The following is a 23,401-nucleotide window of genomic DNA, read 5'->3' on the forward strand; positions in this document are numbered from 1 at the left end:
AGCAGTTGCTCAGGGCATCACCTTGGACCATGGATTGCTTTGCTGAAAGAACACTCCTTACATCTCCCAGAGAGAAATACTACTTTTCCAGGAGGCCACCCAGTGACTTTTCTTCACATGACCCTTGCTGGAGGAGTTTAAAGATCTTCAGCCACCACTCACTGGACACTGTGCAGATTTTTCAGCATGCTCACACCATGGCAACTCTAAAATAACTCAAGTATGCATCAGATGGAGTGAAGCATTTCAAAGCAGGTTATGCAAACCTGCGCCTGGTTATATCCTCATAATTTGAGGCCTCTCAGGGAACATTGAGATCACCAATATATTAAAGAACACATCAGAAACTAATAGGGTGTTAAATATTTCCAACTGAGAAGAGCCTACATGGCTGGGAAGAGACAGCTCCAGTAAAAGACTGTATGCTGCTGCATCACAAGACTTCAGCAAGAGCAATGATTTTCTTGCTTGCAATATTTTACAGACTGTTTGAGGCTAAATAAAATCTACCTTTGTTATTTAAATGCAAAATAACTCAGTGATACCTTGTGATAGAGAATTGGTCATCATATTTAATCTTGTGCTGTGGTTCTACTGCCTGTATGAGTGGGTTCACAGCAAGGCATAGAAACTGTGACCTACAACACACTGCAGTGACAACCACATCTGTAAAATAATAAGGAAAATACTGTTTGAGTAGCTCCTCATTTGGTTGGGAGTGTTTGGAGGAAAAGAAGGGGGCTAGACAGAATAGACATGGAGGCCAAATAATGAAGGCCCTAGATTAGTCACTGCATAGAGCCACTAAAAATGTGGCTTGAAACAAAAGAATTCAGTGAAAGTATCACTGGGACAAAGGTGACTGGAGAGATGAGATCTTGTAAACCATCTGCTGGTTGGAGTCAGAAGAGAACTTTCTCCTCCACTAACATGTTACTACACATTTATTACACATCAAGTTTATATCTACCTGCAAAGCACCAGTTAGAAGCAAGGCACCCTCCCAGGCTGTGACAAAGCAAGATTTCCATTAACAATCCATAATGCCACCAAGAAAAAACAGGAGGTGCAAAGCATTTTCAGAACTGCTCAAGATTCTCACCTGCCCATTCAACCCAGTTTTGTAAGCATACACTACAGGTTCAAGTAAGCTGATTTTTTTTTTTTTCCCCCCTTCAATGTCCAAGCACTTGGCTACATCCAAGCAAGGTCAGGAGGTGACCTTTAGCATTAACAGTGTCTTGTCTCCACGGAAGCAAAAACTCCTTCAGGAACCTGATTCTATGGGGGTATAAAAGAAAGATCCTCCAGGAGAAAAGGTAAGAAGCCATTAACCACAGGGTGTACAAGAACCAATTTCTGCAGTTGTTCAATGATGAGACCTATCATGGCTGAAGGAGTTTTCCTTTTTTGGAATAAGCAAGCACCTTATATAGAAGCTTATTCCTATTGTACTTCCCGAACACTTGATGGTTTCCATATTCAACAGAAAACCTGTCTTTATAGTAACCAAGGGTCCTTATCTAGGGATGGGAATGGAGACCTAGTAGGGTGCTTAAATGGAGCTGGATCATGTACCCAAAATGAGTAAAATCCAGTTCATAATGACCTGTCATGATCCTGTGCCAGAATATGAGGAAATGGACCAAATCGTTTCCCAAAGGCAGGTATATGTTGGAGAGGGAACGGTAAAAAACACAGAGTGAGTCTAAGCTTCTGAGCACTGCATTGCATTCCCTGGGTACAAGACAGAAATGCAATGGCCGCTTGAGAAACAGGTTCCTTTTCTCTGATCCCTCTACTGCTGGCAAGGCTGTGATTTTACACAGGAAAAATAGAGCACTAGAAGAGTCTGGAATAGACAAGATCTCAGCTGTTTTCCCCCCTGCCAAGGTGACAGCCCTAAGGGCCCAACAAAACAACATATCTGCTTGTCTTACTCTTTCAAGGATCACTTCAGCTGTGGCATTGTACTGCACCCTCCCATTCAACTGGGATCACCTTCAGTGGCACATACGCTTCAGTTGAGAGCAGGAAGGATTTAATACAGGAATGCCCTGATGCCAATACCTTGCCAGAGGTGCATGAAGCAGTCCAGGTTGCCAAGAGGCCTGACAAACATACAGTCCTTTGCGACAAGGTCTTTTGTGCTTTTTATGGGCTGATGTGCTCTCACAACTGGAAGTGGAACTGATAACCAGCAATACAGGTCATTGCAGCACCTGGAAATGAGACCATCCTGCCCTTTAAGTCAACCTGCTTTAGTGCTTTCCTAGATGGAAAAATACAGTCAAATGTCATGCTCTTTCCTCAAACCCAGACCCTCCAAACCCCAGAGGAAGACAGAGTAACTGCATTTCTGCATGAGAGAATTACTCAGCACAGCCCACCTCTGCCTTGGATGGCAACAGCATTGCTTGGATGACCTCCCCATAAGCACAAGAGGGCTGGAGAGTCAGACTCTCTCTTCAGTGGTCGAGGAACATAACCACTACACCTGTGTGCACCCAGGCATGCAGAGCTCAAACAGTAGTGAAGCATTAACACTGCCCTCACAGGTTGCATGTGGCCTTGCTCCCCTGGACCTGGCAGATAGGAGAAGACAGAGTGCACACCTCGACCAACCAGGCCTATTTCAGGCTTTTTTTCTTTTCTTTTCTTTTTTTCTCCTTCTTAAATGGCAGTTCTTTGTCTTCTGGCTTCACAGAGACCTTCAGGGCTCCAGAATCCTTCAGCATTCCCTATTTGACAAATTTTCATCCACCTTACCTATTGAAAGTAGACAAGAAGAACAAAACTGTCTATGCTCAACAGGGCAGACAGATTTTTAAAGCTAGATGGGGCAGGGCAAGCTGAGAGTTGTTTGTTGATATGACAGAGAACTTGAGGGTGGGCTCAAGAGACAAAAGGTGAGAAAGAGTGACCCCTGCACTGCCCAGTGCGTCCCTCATTCCTTCTGAGACAAGTTTGTCACTCCTCTGAAATTCTTACTTGGCCATCTCATCCTTCTTCAGTGATTTGACTGCTTAGCAAGTGTCCTCATTATCAAACCCTAAGCCTCCCTTTCACACGTGGCAGTCTGCTGTGGAAGGCAGCCACTTTACCAGGCAATAACACCTGGTGGAGAGAAAATTCCTGTAAGCAGATTCCTTGCGACTGAAGCAGCAACCTTGACTAGTCACTTCAGAGCCCCGTTACATCCATAATGATACTGTCTCCACCTTTCCCTTCCCCCCAGCATGAAAGATGAGTGGTTGTGCGGAACGAGTCCCCGAGCTGTGATGGGAATCCGTCTCGCTTGGCTGCAAAAAATATATATATCCTGGTATGGCTGTGATGAATCCTTTCATTATTCATCTGCAATTGCCCTGCTACTGCTGCTGTTCCATTCTCACTCTCTCTCTTTCTTTTATAAATAAAAATGGAAACAGATTAATGACAAATGTTGACAGAGATTGCTTTTAAACAGCCACACCTGAATGTGGGCTGTGGGGGAGGAGCAGTGGCAGAGCAGCATCAGAGGGATGGAAAGACCAGGAAAGACTAAGAAAGAAATGGGAAAAGATAAAGATGCTCACTCCAACTGGGCTAGATGAGCAGTGACTGGAGCAAGGTATCTTTCTGGGGATGAGGACCTCAATTTGCTCCAACAAACAAGCTCTAGATTAACAGAGCTATGTATTCAAAATATTTGAAATAACTAGCAGTAGTCAGTTGTGCTATCAAAGATACTCTGGAGTGAAGTTTGCAGAGATTCCAGCAAAATATTCACAGGACAATATGGCAACACACAGAGGAGCAGCTACACACAGCAGTCCCTATGATGAATAAACAGTACCTGACAATGCTGCTCATCTCACTCCACTCCTGGTGACCAGTGAACATCAAGGCTCTAGTTTGTGCAACCGCCAAAGCCACTTGTATTTTGGGAATGTGGCTCAGACTGGCAAAGACAGTCTGTCACCAGTTAGGCCACAGGTAAACACAGTGAGGGAGTGCACCCAGGAGAGGCAAACCTGGCCTCATGACACCCTTCTCTGTCCATTCCCACTGCATGAAGAAACATGACAAGCCACTCAAGTACCACTCCAAGAAGCTGCATTGTTTATTCCTACTCAATGTTTCTTAACATCTCCCTATTGAGGAAAGGACAGGAGCAGGAGAGGAGTGGCAGAGGTGGTATCCAGGTCTTAGAGAAAGAAAAATCTACTCACTTTGGGTTTACTTCTGATCTTAAAATAACCCCTTGCAGCCATTCTGAACAGATGGGCTGCAGGAGACAAAGAGCTCTTAAAGTGCTGCCTTCTTATAACCAAACTATACCTGTCCCTTGTAGATCCTGGCATGTTTTCTTCCAAGCTGAACTTCAACTTCTCATCACACAAACATGTGAAAGACCTGACCTCCAAAATGGCCAACTCAGACTGCTTGGTGTGCCACATGCTGCTGCAGCATCGCAGAGAGGGGCAGGGAGCTGCAGCCATTGGACCTGTCTTAGTATTTAGCCCAGGTGTTGCACCTTAGACCTTCTAGGCACTTCCTACCTCAGGCACTACCTATCCACCTGAAGATACCATATCTGCTAACATCACCCTCTACCAAACCATTTCCAAGGCTATCTCACCTTCCTGCCATCGCATCCACCTCCTAGCTAGCTCCTCATTCCCATCAAAGTGTTTGGCATCACGTTCGAGAGCAGAGTTGTGCACGGACTCATTGCTGCTTGCTCCTTGCCAGCCTCCCACTTAACTAAACCCATTTTCATCCTTCCCTCAGAATTGCTCCTGCTCTTTTGGTGCCAAGCCATCCTCCTGTCCTCCTCAAAGCACACTGTTCCTTGGACTCCTTTCAACAGCAGCTAATGCAAGACATTACAGCACAGAAGCCTGTGCCAACATCCAGTGCATAAACAAAGACCAGATACATGAGAGGAGAGAACACACTGTCAGCATTTAATAACAAACACTAATTGCGAACAGAGGGATGGAGTTCTCCATCCCTGTTCTCTCAGCAGCCAAAAGCTGTCTGAGCCAGGAGACGTGGCCATTCACAAACCAGGATCTATTAATCACTGAATGGCCCCCCTGCTCAGTATCTGACTGACTGCCACCAGCCTGCTCGGTGTCTGACTGATCCACTGAATGGACAGACAGCCTCTTGGAGTTTTATTTGTACCTCACTAGCACAGAGACACAGAAGTATAAGGCCTTTAGGGAGGTAATTTCAAAAACCTTTCAGGCCTGCCACAGATTTACCCCATAACTCTTGCAAAGTTTTAACTTCTCTCTGTGCCTCTTGTTTTCCTGAGAAAATTGCCTTACATTCCACCCCAGAAGGCTGTGGAGCATGCTGTCTGTGGGCCTCAATGTTTCTGTACTTCTATTGAAAGCTGTTGCAAAGGACTGATTCTTTTTTAATAACAAACATTCTCATTCACCAGAAAGGCTGGTTCTCATCATATGCAACATGGTGCAGAGATACTAAGTATTTTTCATCATTTTGCCCCATTGTTCATTACTCCATATAGATAAACAAATCAGCCCCCTTAAGAGAAGAGATCCACATGAGAGACATTTTGGGTTCTCTAGAGCAGGCCAGTCCTCTCCAGCCATAATCCCTTTTTAGGAAGCATATATGGTTATCTCACAGGAAATGTCCCTTCTCACTTCAGCTAAAGATGGTGTCAAAACACCTAAGGAGCATATGGGAGAAAAGGAGCACACAGTTCTTGGTGAGGCAGTGACTTCACAACCCCCCAAAAGCACCTCTTGCAGCCTTGGACCGTGTGAAGTTCCTATGAGCTGCTGAATCCCTGGAGAACATGGCGTGGTGCGCACAGGTCTGTAAGCAATAGAGCCAAAGTTAAAACCTTGGTACTGCCAGTTGGGTGAGTTTCCCTCATTCAAACCATTTTTCCCCAGGACCTTCTCCCAGCCCACCCATCTCCCCAGTCTGAGTCCTGCCCTCATGCCTTGGGCTGCCTCTGGCACTCCTCACACACATCAATTGAGCCAAATCAACTGATTAAACCAGCAGAAATCAAGTCCTTTTTTGCAGTTAAGAGGGTTGATGTGACTCAAAGGGGTCCAAGGAGTGAAAGGTAAGCAGCAGGAGCTTACAGCCAGGTATGGGGAGGCAATAAGGTAGAGATGGAAGGAGAAGGCTTCCTCTTTCAGCAGAGATGAACTGTTCACTTCACTCACCCCATTGCCTTGCACCCCATATTTCCAACAAGGAAAACAACGTCCCTAAAATTTCAGTCAACTGCAAAGACTTTATAGAGTGCTTCAGGATGTATTTGGATAAAAAATAATAGTAGAGAAATGGAAGGTTAACACCCTTCCAAATTTCTACATGCTATAGACTTTCAGCATCACAGCTGAACTTACTGTCCCAATCTATCCAGCTGCATAGGCAGCTCATCCTACATACTGCTCTAGTCCTCACTGTACTTTTCAGTTGATTTTAACCTACACAGCCCTTCAGGATTCAGAGTCTCAGTCCCCCCAGTATCCACCCCTCTCCTCAGGTTCTGGGGCCAGTAGTTCCACAGTTACTTGTACAGTTACTTAGGACAGCCTCATGAGAGAGTTTCAGCTGTTGCCTTGCCTTAGAAACTTTATTAGCTTTCTTATTGTTTGTTGTTTTCCAAATGAACACCCTGCATTAACTAACCCACATGAAGGTTTAGCTCTCCCAACATTGAGCAGATTTGAACGCTGTGGAAAGTCAGAAGATCTGGAGTCTATTGACCTTCACACCCCACCGCAAAGTCCACTTTTCACTCAAGCTTATGTTTAATGAGATGACATGAAGTGCCTAAGTAATGGGGTATAGTATTCATATGGATATAAACTACCCAAGTAAAGGCCTAGTCCAGCCTGTCTCTTTTTCCTCCTTTATCCTGCCCCTTGTGTCTCACAGCTTTGCCCCTTTGCCCTTGTTCTCACTATTTCCTGATCCTCCCATCAGGTGACAATTTGAATTTTAAAGCCATTTACACTCCAAAAGGTGCATAATCAGATTTTTATCCTGTACTTTTCTGATGTGACTTTTTTATTATGACATCAAGTACTGACCCATAATAAGGATGTAAATGCCCACTTTAATGTCTATTACCAGTATCTGCAGATGCATATAAAATTATAGTATCATCACATAACTACATATTAACCTCTTGAGCTCCATGACAGACAAACTCTCCAGGGACCACTGTATTCCAATTTTCAATTACCAGCAGTAGTTCAGTGACAAGCAGTAGAAGTTGTACTCATCCATATCCTAAACACTCAAGGTACTTGCAGAATGATAGAGAGTAGTCACATTCTGAATACACCAGTTCTGGTGCTTCCAGTTGCCAGCTATTTGTGACAAGCACTTGGATCCTTCCCAGGAACAAATACACAGCTACATTTAAGTATACATACAGATGGGATGTAGCTTACCTGAAAGAAATCTGTGGTTTTCAGCAAAGTTGTTTCTGAGTCATGTGGTAGTGCACGATCATTACCTTACTCACAGCGATTAGCAGAGAGAAGATAAGGTATAGAACAACATACCATGTGTCATCTTTTATGCTTCTGTTGAGCAAACAGTGCACTTTGCTGAGAAAATGCCCATTTAGCACAGGTGTAAATGTGCAATGTGTGAGCAAGGAATGTTGTGGTCCGCAATACTTTATTGCAAGGATGAGGATACCACAACTGCAGCTACCTGCCCAATCTCAAGATGGTATTCATAGAAATTTAAACATTCTGATTTTAATCTTTCAGGTTAACAGCATCTGCTTACATCAGAAATTGGGTATTCAGCTGTGAACAGAGCCTGCCAACCCATGTCTGACACAAGAATCCTACAAAAACTTGGAGAGGGAGGTTGTGGTTTTTTATTTTTTAAAAGATGCACTACTTTCTCTAGAAGATCTAGACCTGAGAGTCAATGGAGAGAACAGAGCAAAACATAGGATAATAAAGACAAAAGTTAGTACCATTTTTTCTTCATACCTTTCCACTTCTTTCTGATACAGCTCCGTCAGATGATTGATTCTGATTCCAAACAGGGTCTCTGACCCGAAGGCATTCTTCCCAAAATATACATTAAGATTTCTGGTATTTTAAAACCCTGCTGAATTGGCCATTAACAGGCAGCCTATCATTTGTTAAATAACAGCCAGGTTTTCTGCTCTGGACAGTCATTACTTTGGAGTTTAGGGAAGAGAATCGGAGGAGAACACTTGAAATATCAGTGCAAGACATGAGTCAATAGTCATATCATCCTCTGATGTTCAGGTAAAAGTGTATAAAGTGTAACTGCTCAAGAGCAAGTTTTCACCTACCTATTGCTCTTTCTTGAGTTGCAGTAGACAAGCTATTTCACAGGAGATCCTCTGTGATACTATGCATTTGGGCTGCTCTTCCACTTTCAATCCTTTGAAGTCCATGAATCATAGATATTTCCAGAGACAAAGCATATTTTGGGAAGCTAAAATACCCTATAAGGAAACCCCAATACAAAGTGAATACATACCAAAAATTCCTAGCTCAAGAATAAATAAAATCTATCTATATATACACACACATATCTGATTACAGATAAAAATACTCAAAAGTGAAGAAATGAACTGCCATCCTAATTTGTCCCTCTGTGCATACACATTACAATAATGCCAAATCAAATGATCACACAGTTCATTTTTTATTTCCACGCTCAAGCAGGAAACTGTCAAGGCAAAATTCTTGCAATGAAAGCAGTTGACTGCCAGCCCTGGAGAGATGCCTGCCTGTTGCCTTCTTTCTGGTATCTAAGAAGCCAGAGAGAGACTTCAGCAGTAAGGACAGTGCTCCTCACCTCATTACTAATTGTGGCTGGATTTGCAGAAGTTCTGAGCACTCAATAGCTGCTATGGAACTTTGTAGGAAATGTGGTTTGGACCTACAAAAAGCTATAAAGCCACTCCAAATTGCCTGTGCCCGGGTATCTCATCTTGGGGCCCCCAAATTCAGAAATAACTCCTGGTTTTTGCTTCAGTCATTCTGACTTAAACTCCCCATCTATAAAATAAGGGTGACAGTAACATCCAAATTCTCACCACATAAATAAATTCATTAACATTCTAAGCTGCCATAGCAGGAGGTACCCTGAAGACACTAACAAGGAAATTACTTCTTCTCTCTTCAGAATGGAGCCTGGATGCTGTGTAGTAAATAAAGCTTGGATTCAGTCTAAATGAGGAAGAAAAAAAAAAAAAACAACCCCAAACAGCTGTACATTCAGAGATACTCAACCCTCCTTCACTGACTGAGGCAGGAACCTAGTGTGAAGGGGGGACAGGGGAACAAGTCGGGACACACAACCCTCAAACCCAACAACAACTTATGCAACTGCTTGACTGCATTGTACTGTGCATGCAGAAGGGCACTGATTACAGCAACATTGGCCACTTGAATTGTAGCCTTGTTTTCCATAGGAACACAAATTTTCTAGTTTGTTTTCTTTTTTATTGGGGGGGGGGGGGGTGTTAAAGAAGGTACTTGTTTAAATGTCTAAATAAATATGTAAACACAGGAAGCCTGTAGCTTAGAGTCGTGCAGCCTACCAATGTGGTCAGGAGGGTAAGAAATGCCACCTGGTCTGGTGCAGCCCTGTGGTAGCCCCTGCACTGCTTGAGTGCAGGGCAATGGCTGCACCTCATGGTCTCTCTCCCCTCTCCTGGGAATCAGACCCTGCACTCCTCATTCCCACTCCTTGCTGTCTACACAGTATCTGAAAGGACCAGCAAGGGATAAAAGGCTTATGAAAGCTCCCTTTGCTGCTTATTTGTATATGCTCCCTTAATGGTGACACTGGACAGCCAGGAAAGAAAACACAGGACTTCTTTCATTCACCATATAACACTAGGCATTAGGAGTGTCTTCACCTATGGCTTTCTCAAAAATGGGAATGCATGTTTCCTCATGGTGGGGGGCTGGAAGAGTCCAAACACTTGGAAATTATGTGGTGAAGCAGGATGAAGAAAAGTCCTAAGGCAATGTTGGTGAACATCTCAGGAAGCTGGTGTCAAAATTACTAGAAAAACATCAGTGTTAGTGCTGGCACTAGTTTAGCGGAACTGCTGGCTTGCCATCACTTCCCCTGCAGGCAGTCTGGAAGGAAAAAGCTATGACACTTCTCAGAATAAGATTTCTCCAACTAGGTGCAATTTTAAAAGTGTGTTTTGCAAAATCCATGTGTTTCATCTGCCTAATGGCAGCAACTCCTAAGACTTGCTCTTGTTCCCATCTTTAGATACCTCCCTGTTGCTCCCTCACTAGAAATGAATGAAATTAATGTTATTTAGCATTTTGAAACTCTATACTACATTTCATTAAAAAACTATTATCAAGTATCTGCTCTTAGTGGAAAATTACTTTACTTCAGTAGAGCACAAATCTTGTACCCCCAGATTTGAAGTACTCTTTACTTAGATGTGAGAAATCTTCCATTAGTATGTAGCAAGTCTACTTGTATTCATTTGTAGTTTCAGTTGATTCTCTGAGCTGGAAAAGTATGAAGCAAGCATGGTCTGAAAAACATCAAAACAGTAAAAGCCACCACAGTCAGCCCTGTTACTGAATTTACCACCAGCTATTCGAACTGAACTGAGAAAATTCTCAGCCCTTGGGTGTAAAATTAAAGATGTGTGAACAAGAACCATTCAGCTTTTTTTTTTTTAATAGAAATGCCTCCAATTATCAAATTAAATGCTTCATTCCTCAGAAAAAAAAAAATGCAAGTAGGTAGAAGACTGAACCAGCTCATACTGATTTTTAGGTATCTGACATTTTTGACTGTTACCCATAGTTGATCATGTTTGCCAAATCCGGGCACCTCCCATAAGAGAATCTAATAAGAGCTCTTTTCTCCTTGCTCCCAACAAAAATCAGCACATTTCACCAGGAACACTTCCCAATTCTCACCGATGCAGTTTGCAGATGAGAGAGGAAAATAATCACTTTTAAAAATTGGACATCCCGCCTCCCCCCAATACAGTGTTGAGAACTTGAAGCAATTTCCAAAGGATCTTGATTTTTTTTGTTCAAAAGCATTCAATCAACTCAGGATCTAATTTTTTACAATTTACTCCTTGGAACAGTTAATGTAGAGGGAGTCCTGTTTTGCTCCTTCCACAAGTGTGCATAGCTATCAATATTGGGACACAAATATATGCAAAAGACAATTCAAAGTCCAGTGCTCATTTGATCTTTGAAGTCACTGCTATCATGATAAAAAAGAACGATGCCAATCTATCTTAAAAGGATGTTAGCGTTGGCAAAATGAATAGATATCCATTAAACTACCAATTGAGTCTGACCTGCCCATTTAAATGAAATCCCTTTTGGGACTGGACAGATCTGAAGCAGTGACTTAGAAGTGAAAAGCTACTTAAGAAACTCTGGAATTGTTTCAAATTCCAAACAGGGAGCATCTCACTTGTCTACAGACAATGTCATGACAAACTGGGAAACAAAATCATTGCAAAAACCCAAGAATGGACATGATAAATTACCTCAAATTCTTCACTCAAGTTTGCAATTCAAACGAAGAAAAGCATAGTGACTCCCTATAGACCTGCAGGTTACAGTTTAATACTTAAGGAAACAGTCAAGGAAGCATGCAGATTATGGACATTCCAATACTGTAAATCTAGTTAGATGTCAGTGAAACCTCTTTTCACCCACTCTCAACTCAGTTCACTTTCTATCAGATAAAACACTTCTTTCATGTATTGATTTATTTCCAGTTTCTATAATCAAAACAAAGATTCTGCAAGAGCCTCGCTCAGAGAATACACATCATGTTTAAGACAGAGGAATACAAGCAAGAATCTTCCTTATTTACATGTTACCCACAAAATAAGAGTCCTAAGAACCCAGAGTCAAATCCCTATCAAACACTTAAATCTTATGACAACATAAAACATTTGGGACATGCACAATGCGGCTCTTTAAAGATTTTGAGTAGACCTGTTTGTGAACTATCTCTAGGTAAGCCCTCTGGGACAGGAGGAGAAAGCTAGAATGCAACTGATGGCAGCTTTGGCTAACTGGTGTTGCCAAACTTGAGAGAAAATTCAATGGCTTCAGCAGTGTCTAGGGGCTCTGGTCAGGCCAGACCAGTCTCAGTTCATGGCACTCTTAGAAGAGCTTCCAGCAATGAGGTCTCACACAGACCAATCTGGGCAACAAAAACAAATGCTAGCATGGGACATTAATACTATGTCCAGGACTTGAGATCTGAAGCAACAATTCAAATCTGGCACTATTCCATCAATGGAATTTTACATTTATTTCGAAACAAAGGTACAGTGTAGTGTATTTTAAAGCTGAAAAAGCTGAACCAGTCATTGCTCCCCAGTGTTAGAGAACACACTACCAGAAAATTGCTTCCTCCAGTCACACCATCTCCTCTCAGATGAGTGCAGAAGAGCCCTTCCACTTGGAGAAACCTACCATCTGCTCCTTCGGTGTGACACTGAAGGCTACAGGCTACCAAAAGGGCACTCCTACAAGGAGGTATCTTCCTTATATGCCATGAGAGAGAAAAGGAGAAGCAACTGTTACAGTGATTAAGAAAGATATTGCATACTTTTTTTGGCAAGTATCTTATCAATGTAATAAGCCCACCGATGCTCTCCCTCATTTGTTTCTGATTTCAGTGCAATGTGCAGGCAGTTCACACAGCTGAGCGAATGAACTGAGACAGAGCTCCTGAAGCTGAGCATGTACTCAGGGAACACCACCCCAACACAGCAGAACTCTAGCTGCCAGTACAGCAAGAAAGGAGGAATCCCCACCAAGAACGCTCTTCAGCTGAGTGATTGTGTAGGTTCTGAAGACAGCACACTCATATGTCACTATACTACTCACAAATTGGCATGCAGAAATAATGCTTCATTTAAGGTGGCACAGATAAATTTTTTCTCACCTCACCTTCCCATGCAAACTTCATTACAATCTTTTGGTAACACCATAAAACTTCCATCACCATAACTTTTCCCTATGTTTGCCGAAACACTTCCCATTTTTCAACAGATCTCTATCCTGCAGAAAAAAAGTCTTCTGTCTTCTCTGAGGTTCTAAACCAGGAGCAACTATCATTTCATGTAGACTGACCTTCACTATAAAATTGACCATTCAATGTCTTTTAGATGCCTCTGTATTTATTTTAATGGCTTATATTTGCCTACAACATTCTTTCCAGAAAGCTGCTGTCTGCAAATTGAAGCCTGAAGATACACAGAAACTACTGCTTCCCACAGTACTTTGTTCCAATGGGTAATCTGTCCTCACTGTTAAAAGCTCACATCCCATTTCTAACTTGAATTCATTTGGCTTTAGCTTCAAGTTCATTTTTATGCCCATCTGCTCAAGACATGAGACACTTTATTACCTACTATTTCCATTTCCATAAAGGACTTTGTACCACACAGGCAAGACACCTCTGATCCTCTTCGGATAAAACTCAACAGACTGAGCTCTTAAGTATTTCAAATTATAAAAACTGACAGTCCAAAATTGCACTGTAATACTGCTAAAGCAAATGCATTGCATTTTGAAATAAAAAAAAAAAATATTATTCTTACTTTCTGGGATCTTGTGCATTGAAAAGCAGCAGTAAGAACTTTAGATTCAGAGTCAACTGCCAAAATATCACTTTTATGGTAGTGTTACAGCAGTGTTTGGGCAGCAAGGGCTAGCATGATGTTTGGATACATGAGTATATGAACCCTGAATAGCAGTAGGGAAGCAAGTATTCCTGCTTCTGTAAAGAATACTTTAAGTGTAGACACTAGAACTGAATGCAGATGGATGTGGAATACCAAGGATTTTCATGCAGGAGCATAATTAAAGGTTAAATGACAAGTATTACAGTGTGAAGCTTATGAAAAATGACTTATATGGGTTAGTGGATTACATAGGACTTGTTGAATGGATATAGGTAGTTATACATGACAAAGAAGCCTAATTGTAAAGGAAGAATAGGACTTTTCAACCTTGCTGAAAAAAACATAGCAAGAAACAATGTCAGCATGTTGATATTAGGAAAAAACCTATTCCAAGAGAAGATGCAGTTTCCCTATAAAGAGGGTAATTAATAAGAAAACTGATTACCAAGAAAGATGAGCTAATCCTTACTTTATGTTTTTAAAGTCAGATTACATGTCCTTCTAAAAATATAATTAAATCCAGTTGCAGGATAAATACTATAGCCAAAAGGTTCACAAAAGTTTTCTCCAACCTTAAAGAAAGAGTTTGTGAATCTTTCTGAGACAGGACACTGGGCTAAGAGAACATAAAAGGAAAGTATCACTATATAACTACTTTGCCCTTAACAGTACCCCCTAGGCATACAAACCTGGCCACTGTGAGAGACAGACTACCCACCCAGACAGACCTTTGGTCTGACCCAGTGTAGTCTTTCTTATGCTCTTCATCTCATTTCCTTCAGAGGTTACAAGGAAAAGAGGGCAGCTTTGCAAAACCCTGATCATCCTCATAATACTGGCAGCTCTGCTGTAAGACAATGAATACTCTAGGTCATACATGCAGGGCTCAGCAATACTTTTTGTGATTACTGTCTGCAGGTATATGTATTTTGCATCTTTCTCCAACATAACAGGCTGTTCCAATCCGTTTTCCACTTTTATCAATTCTTTGAGCTGGTACAAGAATTATCTTTTCCTGGTATGCCAGTTAACACATCTTTGTCAACTCACTGGAGTCACACTAACAGCCAGGCTTGCAGTTGGTTAAAAAATTAACCAATTAAGTTGGTTAATTTTACCCACATTAAAGTTGACAAGGATGTTGAAGGTTCCCTCTGTCTCCACAACATGTCTATGTCACCTGATTGAGGGCCAGCCATGCACCAGTCTCCAGGCACTGGTGACAGGTCAGCCTCCCTGCACTTGTCTATGGCACAGTTTGCCTTCTTAAGAATGAGATGCTTTGGTATAATTAAGAAATTATGTTCCCTATGCTGAATTCAATCTTTGTACTGGGTAAAAGTTAATGGCCTAAGATCATCTTGTCTTGCCTTCTGTATAGCAAGTGGCTCCTTATGCTTTATGCCTTAAGAAGCATTGCTGTAAAGTATTTTTCCCATATTGGATGGTACAAAAGCAGGATGTCTCAAGCACAAAACACAAACTGGAATAGAATGCAGGGGACAAAGATACAGTAATGCAGTATCACAATGAGAACAGAGGTTTGTCCTCCTTTGATAGTATCCTAACAGCCTATTAAAATATATTTTCTGAACAAATGACTGGTAGTGTCCTTCACTTTTACTTCACTGAAACATTCTCTGGTTACAAAACTGTTCCTCAAGGCAACAAAGCAAAGTTCTTCTCCGCTTTACATAATTCCTTTTCGATATCCAGGCACACACATTGGTTTTTTAGCATCTTCTTTCTTTGGTGCAGAAGGGGTTACAAAAAAAAAGAGGCACTCAATCACCCTTCTTGTTGCCCTTCCTCCAATTTCCCTTCTCATCCTCTGCCCACTGAGGAGGTCTCTGAAACATCCACAAAGTAACAGCATGAGGTTCTACAGTTTGAAGGACAGCACTAACCATCTCAATGTCATTCTTCAGGAATGCTGGCAAGACACACCTCTGCACATACCACAATCATGAAGCTAATCTATCATTCAGTAGCACTAGTTACAGCCTCTTATGAGTTTCTCTCCAGCGACTGTTTTGTTGCCTTCTTCACCCTTTACTGTACCTTACCTTAAAATCATAAATCCATCAGGCCAGAAGCTACATTCTTTTAATTCGCACTTCTCCAGTACCTACCAAACTGGGCATTAAGCCTCCCTAGAGCTCACTGGAACTACTGGAAATTTGCAAAGAACAGCTTCTAAATGTGCTCCTCCAAGATCTCAATTTCTCTTTCACGGAACATCCACCTTCTTCTCCCTGTACATAAATAAAGCCCTGTTTGCAAAAGTTTGTCATTATAAGACTGGTCTCTGCCATCTATGAAAAATCGTGGCAACTGCACGAAGTCCCCAGTGACAGGAAGGGGTATGTATCATGTCACCTTTCTAAAACGCCAGGAAGGAGAATGTGGGGAGTGACAGGCTAGTCAGCCCTACCTCGATCCCTTGTAGCTTTATGGAGCAAGTTCTGGAAGCCAATTCCAGGTGCCCAAAGGACAAGAAGGTGACTAGGAACAGGCAGCCAGATCAAACGAGGGAAAATCATGCCTATGAACCTCACTGCCTTCTATGATGAAATGACAGGCTATGTGGATATGTAGAGGGCAGTGGATGCTGTTTACGTTGACTTCAGCAAGCCTCTTGATGCAGTCTCTCATAGCATCCTTATAGCCAAATGGGAGAGCTATGGACTGGATACTGTCCATTAAGAAAGGTCAGTGAGAAATTGGCTGAACTGTCAGGCTCAAAGAGTAATGATCAATGGTTTGAAATCTGCGTGATGGCCAGTAACAAAAAGTATGCCTCAGAAGACAATACTGGGATCGATACTGTTCAGTGATCATTAGTGATATGGTGGAAAGAGACAGAACATATTCTCAACAAGATCAGAAATAATGGCATGTTGGGGAGGGGAGCCACTGATATGCTGGAGGGTGGGGGTACCACCCAGAGGGACCTTGACAGATTGGAGGAATGAAAAGACAGAAACCTCATGACGTTCATGAATAGAATTAGAATAGAATAGAATTAAGAATAAGAATTGAAAAAACAGAACAGAACAGTTGGAGGGGACCTACAATGATCACCTAGTCCAACTGCCTGACCACTTCAGGACTGACCAAAAGTTAAAGCATATTATTAAGGGCATTGTCCAAATGCCTCTTACACACTGACAGGCTTGGGGCATCGACCACCTCTTCAGGAAGCCTGCTCCAGTGTTTGACCACCCTCTCTGTATATAAGTGTTTCCTAATGTCGAGTCTGAACCTCCCCTGGTGCAGCTTTGAACCATTCTCATGCATCCTGTCACTAGATACCAGGGAGAAACGATCAGCACCTCCCTCTCCACTTCCCCTCCTCAGGAAGCTGTAGAGAGCAATGAGGTCACCTCAGTCTCCTTTTCTCCAAACTAGAAAACCCCCGAGTCCTTAGCCACTCATCATAGGACCTGCCTTCCAGCCCTTCCACCAGCTTTGTTGCCCTACTCTGGATGCATTCAAGTACTTTAACACGCTTTTTTAAATTGTAGGGCCCAGAACTGCACACAGTACACAAGGTGAGGCCGCACCAATGTGGAATACAGCAGGATAATCAACTCTTCTGACTAGCTGGTTATACTGTGTTTGATGCACCCCAGGATGCTGTTTGCCCTCCTGGCTGCCAGGCCACGCTGCGAACTCATACTGAGCCTGTTGTCGACCAGCACCCCCAGGTCCCTTTCTGCAGGGCTGATCTCCAGCTGCTCCTCTCCCAATTTATACTTGTGTCCAGTATTACTCCACCCCAGGTGCAGAATCTGGCATTTGTTCTTGTTAAATTTCATCCCATCAATCATAGCCCAATGCTCCAATCTATCTAGATCCCTCTGCAAGGCCTCTTGTCCCTTGAGAGGGTCAACAGCACCTCCCAGTTTAGTATCATCAGCAAACTTGCCAATGGTGCATTCAACTCCTGCATCCAAATAATTGATAAAATTATTGAACAGAACTGTCCCTAGAATTGAACCTGAGGAACACGTCTCGTGACTGGTCACCAGCCAGATGTAGCCCCATTCACCACAACCCTTTCAGCGCTGCCATTCAGCCAGTTCTTCACCCAGCGCACCATGTACCTGCTCATCTCACAGTTGGATAACTAGTCCGGAAGGATGCTGTGAAGGACTTACAAAAAAGCTTTACTAAAATCCAGAAAAACTACATCCACCACCTTCTCTTCATCCCCTAGGTGGGTGACCTTATCATTGAAGGATATCAAATTAGCTAAACACGACTTTCCCTTTGTGAACCCATGTTGACTGTGCCTGATGATTGCATTGTCCTTTAAGGCCTTTCAATAGCACCCAGTATGATCTTCTCCATAATTTTTCCAGGTACTGAGGTTAGACTAAGAGGTCTGTAGCTTCCTGGGTCTTCCCTCATGCGCTTCTTGTAAATTGGAATAGCACTGGCTAGCTTCCAGTCAGCAAGGACCTTCCCAGACTCCCAAGACCTTTGGTAGGTAATTGAGAGGGGTCCTGCTGTAACATCCACTAGCTCTTCCAGTACTCTGGGATGAGTCCCATCCGGCCTCATGGACTTATGAGCATTCAGCTGATACAACTGGTCCCTTACAATTTCAGTGTCCACAAATGGAAAGTCACTGTTCCTTGCAGTCATGGTCCTCCAACTCAGAGGACTGGGCAGCCCCAGGTCTGTCAGTATTATTGGAGACTGAGGCAAAAAAAGCATTGAATGCCTCCACTTTTTCGTCATCCCAGTTTCTCAGGTGACCATCTTCAACAAGTATCGGTCCAATGTTTTCCTTAGACCTCCTCTTGCTATTAATGTACTTCAAAAAGACTTTGCTGTCTGACACAATGCTGGACAGTTTCAACTCTAATTAAGCTTTGGTCTTCCATGTCTTCTCCCTGCATATGCAAACCATGGCTCTGTAATCTTCCTGCAAAGCCTGACCTTGCTTCCACAGATCATACAATTTCTTTTTCCTCTTGAGTTCCAAGAGGAGTTCCCTGTTCAGCCAAACTGGTCTGCTGTGCTGCTTGCTTGACTTTCAACACAAAGGGATTGCCTGCTCTTGTGCTTTTAAAAGGTGGTTCTTAAAAACTGACCAGAATTCACATATCCCTAAGCCCTCAAAAGCAGATTCCCAGGGGACACTGCTAACTAGCTCACTGAGTAGCTTAAAGTTAACTCTCTTGAAATCGAGGGTAGCAACTCTGCTGACCATTTTTCTCATTACATCAAAAATTTTAAACTCAACCATTTCTTGATCCCTGTGGCCAAGACAGCCACTTACCATCGCATCTCCCACAAGTCCTTCTCTCTTCACAAATAACAAGTCTAGGAGGACATCTTTCCTAGTTGGCTCAGTGAGTACTTGTGACAAGAAATTATCTTCAACATACTCCAAGAATTTCCCAGACTTGCTTGTCACAACAGTATAGTATTCCCAGTTCATGTCTGGGAAGTTGAAGTCTCCCATAAGGACAAGGAGAGAAGACAACTGGAGAGAAGACAAACCTGGAAAAAGACTGGGAAGTCCTGGTGGGCAAGAAGTGAAATATGAGTGAGCTGTGTATCTTTGAAACAATAATCACATACTGGATTGCCTTAGTAGAAGCACAGCTACCAAATCAAGGCACGTTATTATTCCTTTCTACTCAAGCAATCCACATCTGAAGCACTGTGTCCTTCACTGCAAGTACCATGTGAGTTCTAAGGAATCTGCCTTAGAGGAAAAGAGGCAAAACAATGGACCTAGTTTATTCCTCTAAGAATGCTAAGAAGATATTCAAATCTGTATCAAGCTACTGAAGTCTGAAGATAAATTCTGATAAATACCCTGGAGTAACAAGATATATGATTCATTTAGCTTGTCTACCACCCAGAAGAATCAAATTTGCTTGAGAACCTGACTGACCTGTAAATGCATTCTAACCTAGAAATAGGAAAGACATGGCAGCTGCAAGAACTTCAGTCTCCTGGTACTTCCAGAAAGTTGTCATTGCAGGAAGTATGACTTACCAAGACAAGGCTTGCCACAGTTACTCCTCAGTACTGCCACAGGTACATTCAACCTTTAAACGGAAGGAAGACCTCCTAGGAGCTTACAACCTAAGTAAGGGCTTAACCAGATGAACAGTGCTACTGACCTCAATAGGAAAATCTGATAAATTATCTTTCCCTGCCCCCAGAGAAAAAACATGTGAAGTCTGGCAACGCCCTGCCACCACAATGAGTGAGATGAAGGCTGTTGATTCCCTAACACCTCAAACATCTCTCTCAAAATTTTTAAAACCATCGTGACACCACAGGACAAACAGAACTACTCTGAACAATAATCAGAACATAGCAAGATATATCAGAACTGGTTTTTAAAAAGGGAACACGAAGGTCAAAATTTAAAATTTCAGCTGAATGATCAGTAATCTAAGTCTGTTGAATAGACTCAAACCAAGAGAGGATGTGGAATATCCTTCATGAGATTAAAAACACTCAATTGCACAAATGGTCTTTTAGGGAACCACTCCCTGTCACTGCAACAGCCTGCAAGTTAGGTTACAAGGCTTCCAATCCTTAAATTTATCTGCAGGTTGTCAGGAGAATGTGACCACCTTTCCCCTTCACTGTGTTCATGAGTACTAGATAGTCAAGCTACTACTTTTCAGGTTTATCTTCTCTTTGTATGTTCTAGATTACAGGCCCTTCAGTGCTGAGACTTCCTGTGCTACCTCTTAATCACCATTGCCCCAAACAACTACAAAATAAAGACAATCCAATGACTACTTTAAAACAGGAACGTTCCACTCTCCACAAAACCCTTACAGCTTGTCTCATAATCCAAACTGACCTCTATACTCCTTCAGCAAGGTAAAAAGTCTTTCCCTGTTCTAATTATTTCTAAGATGTACCACCACCAAAGAAAAAAAAAAAAGGTTTTGAGAGATGACAGATCTGACAGTTTGCTTGGGCTGTGAAATATAAATCCAATTTAGATGTCTCCCCAAGAATAAGTAGGTATTAGGGGATCAGACATGGACAGTGTGTCTGTAGTATAACCGTATAACTATTTGTCAATTGTGGTTTAGCAAGTCATTCAAGTTTTGGTTTTTGTATGTTATGACCATTTAACATTTTAATACAGGGTTAAATATAAATCAGTGCTTTATATCCTCACAATCAAATATGTTCCTCAGGTATTTGATTTATACGGCAGAGCAGAACACTGCAAAACCACTAAAACCATGCAAATTTTGTTATCTACTTAAGAGTGCTAACTGCACCTCCACATTCAAAATGAATTTTACAAGCTTAAATGGTTCTGTCTGAAAGCCCTACCCATTGAGGAAAGCAAAAAGAGTTCTATGCATGCAAATATATCCTAATTTTAAAGGACTTAAGAAGCCATGAGGCCACCTGTTCTTTGACACATGCTATGCAGGTATATATTCTAAAAACATAGCCCAAAATAAGTTCCAGACAGAGTAATTCAAGAAAAGTAGAGTGGAGTGTGATCAAGAATTCAAGAAAAGAGAGGGAAAAAATCACTATCCATATATTCTGCAACAAAGAAGGTAACAGGGGGCAAAGTAGAAGTGCTATGAAGAGAATGTCTTTTGTGTATGCTGCAGAGTAAAGTACAATCATCAGTAAGTGGAGACACCTCCAGTAGATACAGCAGACAATACTTTCTGAAGGGAGGGAAAACATGAGACAGAAGTGGTCTAATCAATATCCAGAATGCTGTGAACTCAGGTGATACTTTAAATGGCTTTTTTGTTCAATGGCATGTTAACTTCAACAGGAAGCATCCTTTAGAAACACTAACAGTCATTTTTTAATTCATACACTGAGAAATGGAAGTTTTGTATATCCTCTACCATAGTCCAAGGATATTCAAGGGCCCAGGTTCCTTTCCAGGATGCCAGCTTGCACATTTATGTCCAAGTAGTTCTCCCAAATCCTTATCCAGTAGGAGATTTAGGAAAGAACATGCAATACACGAGCAAGACTAAAGACACTCATAACAAGGGAGAATGAAAAGGTCTAATGGACCATGCTGTCAGTGAGCCAATGGCAATTTCTGAATGGACAAGCACCGTATTTGCTTCGCTAGAAGCAACATGATTTGAGTCCATTAGCGCATGGCCTGAAAACATTCTGCTAATACAGAATCCAGGTTCCATGTTTCAACTTGTTTGCATTCCCCTCCTCATTCCCCAGCCAAGAAATCCTCCTGGCCTGGAAGAAAGCAGGGGGAGACTTTTGCCTCCCTGAGCGGCAGTGGGACTTTCACCCAAAAAATGTCAAATGCACAAACAAGCAACATGTCCAGGGGGTGAATAAAGATCTGAAAACCCAAAGGAATCTGTACATAACCCAGCACATATGAGCTGGCATCAGGGAAAGAGATGAATGCATAATAAATACAGCAATAGCAAGAACATTTTTAAAAGCCACTGCGGTCCCAACACTGATTACCTTTTTTAAACATAGATTCACAAGCATGATTTAGGTATGTGGGGCACACAGATCAGTCTGGATGATGGCATGCATCACGCAGCAATACTGAAGATATCACTACTGCCAAACAAGATGTTTGGTAAAGACACACACCAGAGTCAAACACTTCCAAAATCCAGCAAGCTTTTACAGTTGCAATGCTTCTTTTTGGCTGAATCCAGGGCTCTTCTCTGGTGGCATTTTAAAAAAGTTACTGGAGGCAGCAATAGTGGCTTTCTCGGCTGCTGGTGTTTTCCCTGTCCACTCAGAGTTCTGGGATCTCAGGGATGGTGTTGCTGGTAGCTCTGACTCTGCTGCATCCATGTGGACAGATAAAGTTGCTGGAATATAAAATTGCAGGAAAGGGGGAACAGAGGAAGAGAGTAAGAAAGGGCAACAAAAAAAAAGTTAGAACAAGTGACTTCATGGCAAATGCCTCATATATATAATAACTTATATGAAGGTGTTATTTACTGAGTTCTTACAAGTTCCCCTGCCGAATTCCTTTGAAATACCGGTTCTTGATAGCATTAACACCTTTCCCCTAATGATTCTCACATACCGAACTCCAAGTTCCCAGTCCACTAACCAGTTCCCTTAGTCAAAGTTCCTGTTGAAAATCAAGAGCTTTAGCTGTCCCATACTTAAACTGAATCAATTAATAATCATCCAGCTGAAGATATCTTTGTCTCTTCACAAAGACTCAATTAACCCTGTACCTGAGAATTTCAAGGTCTCTGAAGGCTTTGGAAATTTCAGGTTGCAAAGCTCAGTTAAAGACGAAAATGTACCCCTCCTCCTTACCCAGCAAAGGCAGTACCATGAAGCTCCACATATATCCAATACGGTAAATCAGCATATTATAACAAGAAGCTACTTGCTAAGCTAGGCTGGAATCCATTCTCATTTTCTCAATACAACCACTGCTTCAAAATGGGACAGGCTATAATTAGCAAGAGAGATTTGCAGATCTATAGCTCAGCCCAACAGTCACCCAAATTTCCAGAAGGATTGTCAGAAACCTAGAGATATGAGAGTTTACTCCTATTCTCAGTATCTTGAATCACTCAATCCTCACAAGCAGAACAGGGCAGGATAAAAAAGAGTAATTGCCACAGGAGTCTTTGGGGCAACCAGAATTTTTTTGAACAAGTAACTGCTTCAGTACGAAACACATCTCTTTTTCATGGTATTCTC

At 42.1% G+C, this 23,401-nt stretch overlaps 1 protein-coding gene across 9 annotated transcripts in view; it reads right to left on the reverse strand.

Annotated features, from left to right (window-relative positions):
- Nucleotides 1-11,602: 11,602 nt before the first annotated feature.
- Nucleotides 11,603-23,401, reverse strand: part of GPATCH2L (G-patch domain containing 2 like) — a 43,100-nt gene continuing 31,301 nt past the window's right edge. For 7 of the 9 annotated variants that reach the window (XM_075030130.1, XM_075030123.1, XM_075030131.1 and 4 more), the window contains one exon: nt 11,603-22,545. In XM_075030130.1, coding sequence (XP_074886231.1) covers nt 22,470-22,545 — 76 coding nt within the window. In that variant the 3' untranslated portion in view covers nt 11,603-22,469. The remainder of the gene's footprint in view (nt 22,546-23,401) is intronic. The other 2 variants (XR_012650724.1, XR_012650725.1) reach the window with 1 other exon arrangement.

This window comes from Buteo buteo, chromosome 6 (genome assembly GCF_964188355.1).
Source record: "Buteo buteo chromosome 6, bButBut1.hap1.1, whole genome shotgun sequence".
Classification (NCBI taxonomy): Eukaryota; Metazoa; Chordata; class Aves; order Accipitriformes; family Accipitridae; genus Buteo; species Buteo buteo.